Below are 16,600 nucleotides of genomic sequence, written 5' to 3' on the forward strand. Positions count from 1 at the left end.
GGGCTCAGTACTGTCTCATACATTTAAACAGGAAAATGGTGTTCCACAAGGCTGTGTTCTCAGCACGACAATTTTTATAGTAAAAATGAATACAGTTAATAAGATCATACCGTCGTCTCTTATGCACTCCTTATACGTAGACGATCTCCAAGTGGCTTGCCGTGCCTCAAATGTGATAACCTGTGAGAGGCAGCTCCAGATAACAATTATTAAACTTACACAATGGGCTAACAAAAATGGTTTCCGTTTCTCCACACAGAAAACAGTTACTGTTTTGTTTTCTCAGAAACAAGGGCTACACAGCGATCCAGTCCTAAAATTGAACGACACCATACTGCCGGTGAAACAAGACCATAAGTTTTTAGGAGTAACCTTTGACACCAAACTTAACTTCCTAAGTCACATAAAAGCACTGAAGATTAAAGCAAATAAAGCTCTAAATATCCTTAAAATTCTGCCTCATAAGCACTGGGGTTCCGACCGAACGTGCCTTTTACGTGTCTACCGGTCTCTTGTGCGTAGCCTTTTAGACTACGGCTTCGTGGTTTACGGCTCAGCCAGACAGTCCTACATCCAACAACTTGACCCGGTACATAACCTTGGACTGCGACTGGCAAGTGGTGCCTACCGAACTTCACCTATTCCAAGTTTATACGTCGAGTGTAATGAACCCTCCTAACAGCAACGAAGAGCTTTCCTCACTTTTTCCTACGTACTAAGAATTCAGTCATCACCACAACACATATGCTACAACATCCTCACACAATGCAACTCACGCCTACACTATACCAATAAACCGAACATGATCAAACCGCTCGTCCTGCGATATGAGGAATATGTCCGGGATTATGACATTCCTTGCAAAGTCCTCGAGGTTGCCAGAAAGCCACAGCGTTTGCCCCCATGGTACGATTTTGAACCGTTATGTGACTGGACATAGACACATTTAAAGAAGAAAGACACCCCACGCGAACACTTTACACGAGAATTCCGTGAACTTCAGGAGAAATATAAAGATAACGAGCAATATTACACTGATGGCTCCAAAACGAAAGAACACGTGGGTGTTGGGGTCATAACGGAAAATTGGGGAAAAAGTATTCGATTGCCACAACACGCCTCTGTTTTCACGGCCGAAGTTTTTGCCATATGGGTTGTAGTGAAAAAAATTATCGCTTATAAACACACAAATGCAGTCATGTACACAGATTCTTTAAGCACACTAAAGGCACTACATCAGAAATCTGAGTGTGAACCCCTGATTGGAGACATTTTAAACATGGTGGCTTTTAATGAATACGGAGGTCAATTCGTTTCTGCTGGGTCCCAAGCCATGTTGGGATACCGGGTAACGAAGCAGCTGATACATATGCATTGATGGCCGCACAAGAAGACATTACACACACAACACTCCCATACAAAGATAGCATCCGTGCAATTAGAAAAACCTTAACGGTAAAATGGCAACGCGAATGGGACCGTTGCGCCGACAAGCTACATCTCACGAAACCCATAGTTGGGGAGTGGAAGTCACGCTATCATCAGGAGCGGTTCATCGAAGTAGTTTTGTGCCGACTACGCATCGGGCACACACACCTCACGCACAATTACCTACTAAGGAAAGAAGACACACCAACATGCGAGAAATGTCAACAGCCACTAACAGTTATGCACATATTACTCACACGTACGCAGATTGAAACACACAGACGAGCACTCTTGAAAAAATTATATGAACAACACATACCATTACACCCTGCTCTAATTTTAAGCGATGATCCACTGGTCCCATTTTGTGACGTCCGTAAATTTTTAGACGACACTGGATTTTTACATAAAATATAGATTATTAACAGAGCCTTTTCCTTCATTCACTGGATTTTAAAACACCTCGTGTTTGGCGCAGCATAGCCTCAGTCGCTTTTGCGCCATTAAACCCCATTTAACTAACTAACTTTTCCCTGCAGTGGGCGCAGCCAGGCTGATGATGATGATGATGAAAGCCTGCACGGTGTAGAACAAGCTGAAAAACAACGGACGAAATAACTTTCCGACATTTCTTCTCAGTATTCAGTCGAGTTTGCAGCTGCGAAACCTTTTGAACCGCAACTATTTTCCCGAAGCAATGGAAGCACGAGTAAATGGCACCTGTCCCCCTTGTAATTCAAACGATGGCGAGAACATGAGCCTCAATCCGTTTACGGCGAGAGCACAGGGAAAACTGACTCGTCTGTTGACATGGCTTGTTTCAGCTCGCGGCCCCTTCTTTGTTGTGGCTACACGCTCGTAACTGTCACAAATTGTAGAACAAGCTGAAAAACCACAGACGAAATAACTTTCCGACATTTCTTCTCAGTATTCAGTCGAGTTTGCAGCTGCGAAACCTTTTGAACCGCAACTATTTTCTCGAAGCAATGGAAGCACGAGTAAATGGCACCTGTCCCCCTTGTAATTCAAACGATGGCGAGAACATGAGCCTAAATCCGTTTACGGCGAGAGCACAGGGAAAACTGACTCGTCTGTTGACTTGGCTTGTTTCAGCTCGCGGCCCCTTCTTTGTTGTGGCTCCACGCTCGTAACTGTCATAAAGAGCTCACAATTGATACTTTTTGATTCATCCTTAGTTAACGTTTCCGAAAGAGAAACATTTGAAGGCCGGATTGGGAAGTAGCGTATTTTATTTATGGACTGTGCCACTCGTAGTACTGGACATGAAACGCAATTTACTACTGTAGAGTAATCACTCAAAACTGTTGCCTTCTGTGGTGCGTAAGACTGAGCTACGGCTATGCCCGGCGCATGAGCGTTCGTTACCGAATATGCGCGTTAATTGCGAATAAGTTGTACATCTGTATTGCTAGGGGTTAGCGAAAACAGCACCGCCATTTATTGGCAACAGAACAAAGCAAGCGCCACTGGTCGCGTGGTAAGAACTACCGGCTTCATTTCAACTGAGTCAGAGAGTGCCGCAGCAGTCAGCAGAATTGAAGAATCTGGTAATCATAAGCTAGTTAGGTATATCTTAGCTTATATACCACCTGCTCTTCCACCAGTGCTTACACGAGCAACAGTCTATTACCAGCAAGATGTGCACTTCACTTTTAGAGGACCATGAAAAAAAAAGTAGCGATATCATCCGATAAATGCACATTTTGCCCAAAGATAGCACGGTTTATCGGGATGCCCCTGCTTGCGTTCAAAACTTTGCACAGTCGCGACAAGCTACTGGCGCACTCAAACGTCTCGTTCTTTTTTTCCAGCCGTGGGGTATCATTTTCTTCGAAACCCGGAAGTGACAAAAGCTTTGTTTCCGTGGTTTCTCGGCAATGAGTGCGCATGCGCGATGAATAAATAACGCGCTGTCGACAGTACACGCCAGCTACAGGACATGGAAACATCAAGCATGGCTGAAGAAAGCAGCAACGAATATACGCCTCTTGACTTAAGCATGAAGGGCGAAGCAATATTACAGGACATCGAGACATCAGGCATGGCTGAAGAAAGCAGCAACGAATATACGCCTCTTGACTTAAGCATGAAGGGCCAAGCAATGCCAAGTACAAGCCGTGACGGTACCCAGGGCACTTCATCTGCTGTGGACGCCTACAGAACGTGAGCTTTACCACTTCTAAATTTTTTCATTGAATACTGTTCCCCTTAGATATGACCCATATAATAGTCTTTAATATCTGTACATTAGTACCCACCTAAACCGGGTCTTTTTGACAGCCAGCTTGAGCTTTGAAATCGGAAGCGTCTTTAGATCAAGACGCGTCGACGCAAGGCCCGTGCGAAAATATTGCTACACGCATGTAGTATGTGATTGTTTGAACGAGGCGCGTGGGCGCCATGACTCGAGAAGAGCGCAGGAAGAACGCTCTCTGGCTCTGGAGCTGTGGGCAGAACTGGGCAGCGCTGCATTATCCCTTGTAAATATGTTTTGTAAACAGTCGCCAGTTTCAATCTTTCGTTCGCGCAACATTCTGGTGGAGGGTGCCGTTCCCCGTCCTCGCTACGGAGCTCCGCAGCGTCCTGCTTCACGCCATGGCTCCCGGTGACGGCACCTTGTCTCCTTCTACTCCTGCGACCCCGACAACGTGCCATGTTCAGCGCTAAGTCAGCTCTATTGCGCTCAGGATAAGATTTTTCTGAACATGAAGCGAACGTATACTTAGTATGGTATGGTATGATGAACTTTATTTAATGTCCTCAGGATCAAGCCTTAGGTTGACCCAGGCGTGTACTTACTGAAGAAAATATTTTTCATTGATGTATAAGTGTTGCACTCCACATACGCGACGGCGTGCCGTAGCTCTTTGTCCCGTGTATGCATTAAACATGATTTCACCTCATTTTTCGTTAGAGCTAGTAACTGTCTGACCAATACTTTATTTGTAGGATTGCTGACGACGCCTTGCGCAACCAGGGGAACACGCAGCACATGCCGACGATCGACAAGACTTCCAACGTCGACGGTACGTAGGCGATTGTCACTCGCCTTTCCCACAAACATGGCAGATAGCCCATATGGTTGCCGTAGTAGAGGCACATTTATTGCGTATAAAGATGCACTTTACTATCGCGGCCAAGACTGTTTCCGCACGAGCCAGCTTATTACTGTCCCTACTAAGAATTTTGTGCTTATCTGAATATATCCAAATTCATACACAACCTATGCAGTAGAAGATTTTGAATGAATTTGTTATTGCATCGGTGGGCAGGTAAAGCACGCTCCTAGAGGATGAGGGCAGAAGCCGAGAGTGTACATTCCATGCAGTGACTCGCTGCATACGCCGATACGCTCGTAAATTGAATCAGCGCTTAAGCATTGGTCTAAAATTTTATTCGTCGAGCAGAATCTCAGTGGGTTTGACCTAGTAACATCAGGACAATGTTTCCCTTAAACCGATCACGCTGGTTTACAAAGAAAATTCTCTGGTGCGAATACAATTTGTGACGTGCAATTGGGGTAGCGTTTCAGATGTCTTTACCAGAGAGTCATAACGGTGCACTTTTGTTTTAGGCAGAGTGTGAGAATTGCTCATAAATAGAATGTTAGGAGCAGCAGACATGTCCCGCTGCGGCCGAGTGCAGTAGACACAGTGTACAATTTGGGGCACCGAAACAGTTTGTATTCGATATCTTCGTTCTTTCACACCAATCATGCGAAATCACAACCGCAGCATAAGCAACCTTAAAAGGTTAATTAAAATGCAGCGCAAAAAGAAACAAATTTTTTAGGTAGTTGTTTGCACTCTGTTGCCATATATTTTTACCAAATATCCCGACTATGTGGTTCTGAAACATGAACATTATTAGTATTGACAGAGTAAAAATCACTGTACTAAACGATTTCCGATGAGTGTGCCACTGCTTCAAAATGGTAACGTTTTGTTAACGAGTAAATCTACGCCATACTGAAAAACAGGCCTTCCAAACTGAATGTCATCTTTTTCTAATTTAATTAGCTTTCGTTGGACGCGTCAAGCATTATTCCTTTTCCCACTATCTGCACAGCCTCTATAGCTGGCCTGACGAAGGTTGTGACTTTAACGGCAAAACTAATTAAGTTGAGAATGCCAGACAACAAAAAATAAGTTCCTTAAATTACGCCTAGGCGCCTATGAAGAATGATGGTTGTAACGTTAAGGGATAAGAAAAGAGCAGATTATGTGAGGGAACAGACGCGAGTCAATGACATCTTAGTTGAAATCAAGAAAAAGAAATGGGCATGGGCAGGACATGTAATAAGGAGGGAAGATAACCGATGGTCATTAAAGGATACGGACTGCATTCCAAAGGAAGCGTAGCTGGAGGCGGCAGAAAGTTAGGTGGGCGGATGAGATTAAGAAGTTTGCAGGCACAGCATGCCCACAGTTAGTACATGGACGGGCTAGTTCGAGAAGTATGGGAGAGGCCTTTGCCCGGCAGTGGGTGTAACCAGGCTGATGATCACATTGTAGCTCATTGGAAGTCGAAGATGAAACCACAAGCTTTAGTTCCGGTAGTTGGTAATCCACGTTAAATGATTTCTGTATGGGTATGAAGAACTTTATTTAGGTCCTGAGGGATCAGTCTGGGACTGATGCGGGCTACTCCCACGTCGGTACAGAGAGGCCGAGTCCCTCTGCTATCACACGGGCCCTCTGGACAGCCCTGAGTTGGTCCGCTAGCACTTCACTGTGCAGCATTCGCTGCCACCATTCTTCACCTCGAGAACCATCACCGGCCAACGCCAAGCATCGCCAGAGCATGTGTTGTAAATCGAGCAAACCGCCACACTTACTACAATAGACTGAAACCCCGCAGTCCGGATTAATTTTATTCATGATGACAGGGTTAGGGTACGTCCGTGTCTGCAGAAGCCTTAGTGTAACCGCCTGCGGCCTATTTAATTTAGGATGTGGCAACGGGATTGCCCTGCGCCCTAAGTAATAATGCTTGGTGATTTCGTTGTAGGTTAACAGTTGGTCCCTGTACTCAGGAGCGGGAGATCCAGCCCCTTCAGGGAGTACACGGCACACTAATCCTCGTGCCTTCTGTGCGCCACCTCGTTGAGGTTACGCGGGGCTCCCTCCACTGTCCCCATGTGCGCCGGGAACCAAGTAACGGTATGCGAAGTGATATCCCTACCCTGCAGCAGTCTGTTAGCCGGTTTCGCAACAAGTCCTCTCGAGAATGATTTCTGTAGCCTACGAAGGCATAGACACTTAGGCATGTGGGTGTAGTAGTGCCGTAAACATTCTTAGCCAACTCCCCCCTCTCCCCTTGATGTTGTAAACAAAGCTGCATTCAAAAATACGATGTTTCCCTGCAGTTTTAATGCTAATTGCAGTAGCGTCATTGGTCATCCTGGGGATGATTCTGTCGAAATTTCCCCGTTTTGTCTCTTGCCTTTTCTTTTCAACTGCGTGCGAGGGAGCTTAGTTATGAAATGCATGTCCCACTCCGCGAGCTTCACCTAATGCATCCAACCACGCTGTTACCACCCATGGAGTGGCAGGTAACAGAATGAGATATAGCCTTTTTCGAACTAACAGAACACGCACCAGAGATCTAAATCCGAATGAATTTTCTAGAACTCCAGTACACGCACTTCTGCGTAGAGTTCTACACAGACGCTTGGACGTCAACTGCCGGGGTGTCCTATGCTGCCATCGGCCCATCCGTCTCAGAATCCGATGTACTGCATCCGGAAGCAAGTATCTTTATGATGGATGCCTACACTTTACTGTCTACTGTGAAGCATATAGAAAATCAAAAGTTCAAAAATCAGCGATATATCCAGATACCCTAAGCGTCGTGAAGGCCTTGATGTCACTCTACACACACAGATATTTAGTACTTAATGAACTCAATTACGTCTTGTATAAAGCGTTCATATCTAACCAGCATATCATTATGTGCTGGGTACCTGGCTATAGGAGCAGCAAGGGTAACGTTCATGCGGACGAGATGGCCACGTCAATCGCATCGCAAGCCGTTAACCTTACCGCTGAGGTGCCTGTCACGGATCTGAGGCCTTTCTTACGAAAGAAACTGCGAAACCACTGGCAATGCATGTGGGACGCAGAAACAAATCAGCTCCACCTGATAAAGCCACAGTTAGGATTCTGGCCCTCTACTACAAAATTGCGATGAACAGATGTGCTATTCTGTCGTCTCAGAATAGGACACATAATTTGGCACCCATAATTTTCTACTCTCTGGAATTCAGCCTCCAAGCTGTGGTAGATGCGGGGAAAGGCTGACCGTACTCCACGTCCTCCTGAGTGTCGGGAAGCCGAATCTGAGAGAAAGAGACATTTTTCCTTAGCATACCGGCTGTACATTCCTCTTCATCCTGCAATCTTTCTCCGTCCAGAATTGCTTTTTAATACAGACATAGTGTAGGTTTCCTCAGAAATGTGGTCTTACAAGTTATTAGTCCCATACATTCGTAGCATTTCCTCTCTTCAGATGATGCCACTTTGATAGTCGTACTGTAGAGCACGTGCCTCCGGGCCCTTGCGTTTCAAGGGCTCTGGTGAGGCAGTTATGCTGCAGCTAATTTTTGCATCTTCCTTGTTCTATATATCATATGATTCTTCCGCAATGCAGTCTAAGACTCATAGTACTCATCATTAGTTATCGCCATAATCTTATTGCACCTAGACTTTACGCACTTTACAGCAACTATTTTTAGGCCCCTTTACAGCCACGTCCCATGAACTTCACAGAACTCATCATTCCACTGCGAAATCGGTAACACTGTCTTGGCGCTCTTCGGCCGTACCTGGCCCTTGCGCCACTAAACAAGACATATTCATTCATTCATTCATTACACCCCAGCAGTTTTAATGATAATTGCAGTAACGTCGATGGTCATCGTGAGGAGGATTCTTCAGTAATTTCTGGCTTTTAGGTTCCAACACTTTCCTTTCAGTTTCATGCAATTTTTGCGCCATTATAGGGAGTATGTGCACCTAGCTAAATACTTCCAGCGCTATCCATACAGTTCCCACTTTTAACATGCTTTGAGGCTTTCTCTTATATAGTTTAGGGACATTGTCTCGTATATTACCACTTCTGCATTTCTTTTCAAGCTGATATGCTGTCTGCGATACGACTCTTAGTGTGCGCATTAAGAATTTTTTTTATTATTGTCCGTTCATCTATTGATGGTATAAACAAACAATGCCGAGGACAGCCGTTTTAGTGCTCGTAATGAGCTGGTAAACCTGCAGTGCATACAGCGGGTGCCTATGCACTTCAGCTACACGAGTCAATAAAGGGTTTTGGATAACCACTATCTGACAGGCGAGTACGTATTTCGATGACACACCTGTGTTATAGACGGTTAATAAATTAAGGGCATACGACAGACAAAAATTTTGAATCCCTCAGTACAAATGCGTTCTCTCAATCTTTCATTGTCGTCGTCTGCTGCTCATAATAGGTGAACAATGAGCAATGACTTCGTGAGGCATCCGGCGTGTTTATTACTTGATAACACAGCAAATATATTGTGTCAAGCTTTTCACGCACAAGAAACCGAAATGTCGTTTTTCGCATCCAGCACTGTCGTGTTCTGCCCATGGTTTGAAATAAAACGTGATAAGCTTATGAAGAATCCAACACTGCACAATCTTGATTGTTCTCGGCTACCTCATTGCCACGGAAAAAGCACCGCGCACAGCAGTGAATTTTCCCTACCACTAAAAGCTTCTTCCCTTGTACCATAAGCATGAAATATTCATTCCTCACGAAGTGCCCTTTCACTAGAGTGAATGAACACCTTTGCTATACTTTTATGCCATAAAGGCGCCCCTGACAATGGCAGCAGAAGTTGCCAGCCTCTGGGGTCCATCAGGAGCATTGACAACGTACGGCTCCGTGCAAGCCACGCTGGCATGGAGGAAGCACCTGCCAATTTTGAAGATAGCGCCACGTAAGTTCACATTTAGAAAATTTCCCTTAAGAAGCAACTTAGAGAGACAAGAAATTGTTACCCGGTATAACAATGATGGCTCTACATCGCAATTTCTCCTTCGGAGGGCAAGCTGTGACGGCTGAAACAGATACTGGATCAGTCGTGTAGAGCGTTCGGCTGGTACGGTGATGCCGACCCAGCTGGCATTATTAGAAACGACGTACAAAATAGCCTCATGGCTCGAACCAAACCATAACAATGCATGAGTCATGTGAACAACCGCAAGAAAAATAAATAGAAGTATACAAGTAAAAACCACATTACCGCAAGAATGGCGACCAATCTTCATCTAGTGCTTAGCGTAGACATTTCAAACGGGCAACAGGCTGCACAAAAGACATACACTGTATGCGCTGTCTCTGCTCTACTGCCCGTTGTAATTTTCTACACTTCTACCAGCAATGCCTTAACTCAACGCTTACAGCGTTCTTAAACTTACCGAGAAAAGCAGGAGAAAATACTAACTTCTTCGGCAGCATATGTAAACCAGTGTACAGGAAAACACTGCAGTATTTGTTGTCTGTGCGTTTTGCATATGGGGGGAGTAGATTAGGTGTTTGTCGTTTGCCCGGCGCCTTCGGTACGAACAGTGTGCAGTTCGAATGCGATTCAGATGTTAAATGCCTTCATGCAAACACTGCAGGAAAACTTGCACCCGGAAGTTTCTCTTCGTATTCGAAATGTGAGGCTTGAGTTAAGACGTATGGTGTCCGACGAGGAGTCGGTCTACCTACAAGTGTCAGAACTAAAGCGACGAGTTATTCTTTGCGCCATCTCTATTTCCTAAAACGAGAGCCTCAAGTGGCTAATTTTAATGCCCTATACGCGCAGAAAAGCCACTCTAGTGCAGTGCGAGAAAGATGTCATCATCAGGAATGTCTGATACCTCCGTAAGCAAGCAAGGTTGTAACGGCGGATTATGACCGAAGGCAAGAAACATCGAACGAACGAGCGAACAAACGATCGACGGAAAACAAAGAACCAATGAAAAGAAAAAAATGACCTTTAGTTATTGCATAAGGTTCTCGCATGTGGTGTTGAGGAGGTCAACCTACAGTGGCAAACGTTTACTTGGGCACTTGGGCAGTTTGGGTATTAGCATGGGTGCAGCACGTTTTTGTCTTCATGTGTTAGTACAGTGTACAATGCCACCAAACTTTTTTACTCTTCCTAGCACACAATACATCCTAAAAAACTGATCGACCATTAGGAAAATCCATAATGCGAAATTTGAGAGAAGCTGTGCACGTGTTTTTATTGCGCGATATACTAAGGCAAATATACTGACAGACCCGTATCAGAGGTCAAGGGCGACGGTTTTTGTAAACGACTGATCGAAGGATCCTGTGTAATAGCTGGTGCTGCTTGGCTTCCATAAAATCCTAAACAATTTGCGTCGTGCATAAAATACGACTGCAAAACAATCGCGAACCAAGGCAACCGAACCAAGCAATCCAAACATGCGCAAGCGAGAACCGACACGAGCTGATCATACTGCGAAATGAGCGCTGTGGCTGCGACCATGTGCTAGAATGAAACGAGTGGTCGGGCGGGTAAGCATCAAACCAGTTTTCCGCACTCGTGTAACTGAAGGGGCAGCTCTCATAAGTTTCAGGTTCTCAGCCGTTCAAGGCTCGCGTCTTCTGTCTATCCGCGTTCGCTCTTTCATCTTTCGCTGTTGTGGTCGTTTGGTCTGATACGCCACCGACGCTTGCCGCAGGAGCTTCGTCATAAAACGGTTAGGTATATCAGCCGACGCAAAACTGAATTTTTCAATGCCAAATGTCTCACTTGTGAGGGCACATTTCCGGACTTTAGCTTGAATGCTTCTTGTGAACGTGTTGAAGATCGAGTTCAACTTTTAAAACTTATACCGGGTATTTTTCGAATGACCTTCACTGACAGATATTTATACTCGCCTGAACTTGTTTCATGCAGGATATACATGACGCACTAGATAAAGCAGGGCTTCTGGTATGCTTGCATCTCTAACGAGGAAATTTCTAGAGTCCAAAAAATCTAGAGTCCAAATAGAGCGCTAAATATCAATGCAGCAACTTAGTGCTCAAATTGAACAAGTCGACCTAGCATTACCGCGTGATTTAGTTTGTCAAAATCTCAGTAAGTCAAAATGTGTTTTCCGTCCCATAAAGAGAGTCGGCCATTTAGAGCTAATTTGTCCGTATCCTTGCAGGAATTCTACTGGAACCGGAGAAAGGGAACAGCAAGCGTCCAGCGGTGTCAGTGGAAAGGTTTCCAGCAGACGGGACACCCTACAGGGGCAAACCAATGAACACATGGGCACTCTATCATCTGTAAAGAAGTCGAGCCGCCAATGTGAAAAATGTGGTAAATGGTTAAGCAGGTCTGATAGTCTAATTTTGCATTACCGCACGCATACAGGCGAGAGACCTTACAAATGCCAAATGTGTGGTAAATCCTTCGCGAGCAAGTCGCATTTCCGTGATCATCAACGGATTAACACAGGCGTGAAACCCCATACCTGCCAAATATGTACTAAAGCATTCAAGAACAAAGGGGAACTTAAACGTCACCTTATATCACACAGTAACGACAGACCTTTGGTTTGCGACATATGTAATCTCTCCTTTAAGCGCAACTCAGATCTTGTAAGACACCGCAAAAGAATTCACGAGGGCGAATTGCCGCACGAGTGCAAGAAGTGTGGATATCGTTCCACAAAGAAAGGACGCCTCGACACACATGTCTGCAAGACTATTAGGTGTGAATTGTGTAAAAAGTCGTTTCCAGATGGACCTCAACTGATTGCACATCTCGTGGTGCATGGGGGTGGGGGGGGCAGTCGTAACAGGGTTACTAGTGCGCATGTGAAGTAAGTCGCCCTCGGGTATTGCTTATTACCGTGACCATGAAGCTTTGCAGGAAAATAACGCTGACATTCTCCCACAGGGGCGAGAAACTAACCCAACGCATTGTGTGGAAAGACGGGCTTCTTTTAACTTTTAACACTGCTGATTGAAATACAACACATAAAGGGTGCCGCTTGATTTTTCGAAATTACGTGACAAAACGACGTCTCCAGCACATTTTGCGATCCTTCAATGTCTAAGTATACTGCAGGTCCTGGCTAGTGCTTACTCTTCGCAAAACGACGTTGCTGGCCAGCGTAGCTTCAGGAAGCTCATTTGTAGACAAACCCTAATGGGCTGCAGCTTTGTGTAACTAGATGGTTGAATGTGAGCACAAGATCCTTGACACCACATTTAGTTTTGTGCAAGTATTTTGACAGTGTACTAGTAAACAAGCTTTAGCTAACCATGCTTTTAATGATTTTGCAGTGTGAATAGAAGGGATTCCCTCACGTAAGGAACCCTTTAAAAACGAGGCGCTGTGGCCTTGTCAACTAAAAACTAATCATTGCTAATAATTGAAGCCCTTAGGCCTTGCTGCTTTTCAGAAGGAGCTTTTACAGTATACAGTGAAAGCTCGTTAATTCGAACTTCAATAATTCGAATTTATGGATAATTCGAACTGTACGATTTGTTCCGGCCAAGCTCCACAGAAGTCTATGTATAAAAAAGTCCGTTAATTCGAACGCCAGAAGGTTCCCTCACGGATAATTCGAACTACGCTCGCCTGGCACACGGCCAGAGAAACGCGCCTACTGCCTACACACAAAGCTGTATTGCCTCCGAAACGGAGAGAACGGCCAGAGAAGGTAAAATCGGAAAAAAATCTAACCGACGCGGGGTCAGCCAGAAGGCAGCGGCGACTGCCGCCTCCCCGATCTACGTAACCTCCGAGATTTCTTGGCCGTTATGAATCTCGGGGGCTTTGCAAATCTTGTACAGCTGCTAATGTTGTGCGGAGATGGCACTGCAAGCTCCAAAACACAGCGAATCAAGTACGTCGCAGCTGCGCTTGCAATCAAGCAGCAACGAATCAGGGCTTTCGCCGCCTTCACATGTTCAGCGTCTTTGTCTCGGCAGTCTTCATCGGTTGTGCACCTCTGTTTTCAGCGTAGGAGGTATCGGCCGTCGCGATTCATTGTGATGGTGTTAAGCCTCGGCTAACGTTCGCTTCGGTGGACATCGGTGGTGAGGCACAGTCGGAACCAGAGCTTCGACTTGAAGATGGCGTGTGCCGCGGGCACACGCCATCATTTACTGACACGCCAAATTTCTGACATGCCCTACTGCTTCCAAATCGCAGTGTACTGTTGCCCTCCTTCGCTTTCGTTAGTTCGAACTTTAGTTAATTCGAACTGAAGCGGCTTCCCCTTGCGGTTCGAATTAACGAGCTTTTACTGTATACACAATGGCATAGGAACATTTCTTTCGCTTACAAATTGTTCCATACACGTAATGTTTTCATTGTTTTTGGTTCGTGTAGTCATACCGAAGATTTTAGTTCTTTATCATGCTGATGACAACAGTGAGACTGTATTAGACTCAAATCATGTGGAGCTCAACTATATATGTTCTTTCACTGCTAATATTTTAATTATCGTTGTATTGAGGTAGAACCTCTGCCAGTTTTAAAGCGCTGTTTCTTATTCTCTGGGAAGTCGTCCCTTTTGACTTGCGCTCTCTCTAGTTCCAGCTGTGGAATTGTTAGCCTGATGTGACAAACGTATCCCTGCGAGCAATCATAGAGCGATTGAGATAGTTTTTAGCTATATTACTGACACGCGTACTTCTATATCTTTTTCGACTGAACGCATTTCACCGAATAAGAAATGTTAAGTTACAGCTCGGGGTATGATGCACCAGCATGTATCGGAACATTCTGCTATAGTCGAGCGTGTTGTAATCAAATTGCACGCACGGCGCGAATACAGTTGTGCATTCTGGATGGCACGCGAGCGCGAATGATAACGTTGGAATCTTCTGCGAAAAAAGTGAAAAAAGCCGATACTCGTTAACCGCAAATCATTTCTTCAACAATCAACTCATGTACCCGGCACTATCTTTCTGCCCGAATGTAATTTGTTTGATGGTTCCGGTTCGCTCAATAAAGAGTATTTCATAACCCATGGTTCTTCGGACTGTGTTGTTCACCGTCACTACAACATGAAATTTCGTGCAGGTGCTTTGTGGAAACCGAATAAACTCTACCAGCCATGAAAATTACGTAAACATCGTTATGGACGAGGGCGCTAGCCGCAGGGTACTACCATCGCCCGAGTACGGAACTCTGCCCCAGGAGATTACGAAGATCGTGGCCCAGACAACAGCCACAGTAAGTGCTCATGTCACCTGCAGCGACGTGTGCTGCAAAAGCCAAGGAAGCCACCGATATTTCGCGGATAACTGTTTGGCGATCTGAAAAGCTGTCCGGAAACCTACTCAAGAATCGCTGTTTAACAATTGAGAGGGTGAAAAGCTGTGGTCTCGCAGCTTACATTTTTTACACTATTTCACCGATTACAATACTTCTACAAGCATTCACGAGCGTCATGCCTAAAGAGCGGGCTGAAGTTCAATGAGAACACCGTGATCTTCACGACTGAAAGCAACTGGCATTTCAGCCACGTCGATGTGTAGTGTTTTGTGGCGCAAGGGCCAGGTTTGGCCAAAGAGCGCCATGACAAGTTGTAATGTTGACGATGTATTGTGGAAGATGTGACTTGGCTGTAAAGTGGCCTAAAATATTCGCTGTAGAGTGCGTAAAATTAACTTGTTATAAAATTATGGCGATGACAGATGACGAATACTATGAACACTAAAATCCATCGTGAAAGAATGATGCAGAATAGAAGATATATGAGATGGTAAAAATGCCTGGAGCACTGTTGCCTCGCCAGAGCCCTTCAAACACAAGGGCCTAGAGGCACGTGCTACACGAAAGAACTATCGCAGCGCCATCCTCTGAAGAGAGGAGACGCTACGAACATGTTGGGCTAACAACATGCAACACAACATCTTTCAGATAACTTAGGACTGCGTTAGTGTCGAAGAGCGGTTCTGGGCCGAGTAACATTACAGGATGAAGGGGAATATGCTGCCGGTATGCTAACGGAAAATGTTTCTTTCTGTCAGATTCGGCTTTCCGACACTCCAGGAGGACATGGAGGACGGTCAGCCTCTCCCCGCATCTACCGCAAGTTGGAGGCTCGTTTCCCGTGAGTAAGAAGTTATGTGTTCCAAAAGTGTGTCCTATTCTAAGACGGCAGAATAGGACATCTGTCCTGCGGGATTTTGTTACAGGAGGCCAGAAACCTAATTGTGGCTTTATCACGTGCAGTTTGTTATTTACTTCTGCGTCCCACTTACGTTGCCAGTGGTTTCGCAGTTTCCTTCTTAAAAAAGGCTTCAGGTCCGTGACAGGCACCGAAGCAGTAGGACTGACTGTATGCAATGAAATTGATGTGGCCATCTGGTCTGCTAGAACGTTACCCTCGATGCCCCTATGTCCAGGCACCCAGCATACAATGACATGCTGGTTAGACATATATGCTCTACAGAGGACGGAATAGAGCTCAGTAATTACGGGGTTTCTGTGTTTACAGTGCGACTTCAAGGCTTTTACGACGCTTAAGGAGTCTGTAAATAAAATTGTTTTTTGAATATTTGATTTTCTGATATGTTTCACAGCCGACAATAGTGCATGGGCCTCAGCCGTAAATATGCTTGTTTCAGGGTGCAGTACACCGGATTCCGAGAAGGATGGGCCAATGGCTGCGTATGACACCCCGGCATGCGACTTAGAAGCGTCTGTATAAAACTCTGTGCACGAGTACTTGTACTGGAGCTCCAAGAAGTGCATTTTGATATGTGTCTCTGGCGCATGTTTTGTGACCTGTACAAAGGATGTGTCACACTCTATCAGCTGCCACTCCCAGGGCGGTACTAGCTTAGCTGGAGGCATTAGGCGTTGTTCGAGAACTGGGACATCCATTTCCCTGCTAAGTTCCCTTGCACGCAGTGAGAAAGGAAGTCTCATAGAGGGCCTGTTATGAAAAAGTGTTTCACATGTCAAGTCGTTAACGGTTGCGAAACACGGATGTTCCTTATTAGAGCGCACTTTCAGGAAATAGTTGAAGCTGATGTAAGTTCTCCGAAAATGGAGTGACCACTCATCGGACTCAACATACAGACTTTCAACAGGGCTTGTTCTAAATGCGCCAGTGGCCTCAGCCACGTC

At 45.3% G+C, this 16,600-nt stretch overlaps 1 protein-coding gene across 2 annotated transcripts; it reads left to right on the forward strand.

The window, feature by feature from the left end:
• Window positions 1–3,210: 3,210 nt before the first annotated feature.
• LOC139049987 (zinc finger protein 32-like) lies at window positions 3,211–14,687 on the forward strand. 2 transcript variants are annotated; one of them, XM_070525966.1, is made up of 5 exons: window positions 3,219–3,612; window positions 4,399–4,475; window positions 9,304–9,430; window positions 11,667–11,821; window positions 14,543–14,687. In XM_070525966.1, the coding sequence occupies exons 1-5, from the start codon at window positions 3,389–3,391 to the stop codon at window positions 14,578–14,580; spliced, it is 621 nt and encodes a 206-aa protein (XP_070382067.1). In that variant the 5' UTR covers window positions 3,219–3,388; the 3' UTR covers window positions 14,581–14,687. The 2 variants fall into 2 exon arrangements, with proteins under 2 accessions (XP_070382066.1, XP_070382067.1); XM_070525965.1 differs by lacking the exon at window positions 14,543–14,687 and having other exon boundaries at window positions 3,211–3,612; window positions 11,667–14,141.
• The last annotated feature ends 1,913 nt before the right edge of the window (window positions 14,688–16,600 follow it).

Source organism: Dermacentor albipictus, chromosome 9, assembly GCF_038994185.2.
Source record: "Dermacentor albipictus isolate Rhodes 1998 colony chromosome 9, USDA_Dalb.pri_finalv2, whole genome shotgun sequence".
Lineage (NCBI taxonomy): Eukaryota > Metazoa > Arthropoda > Arachnida > Ixodida > Ixodidae > Dermacentor > Dermacentor albipictus.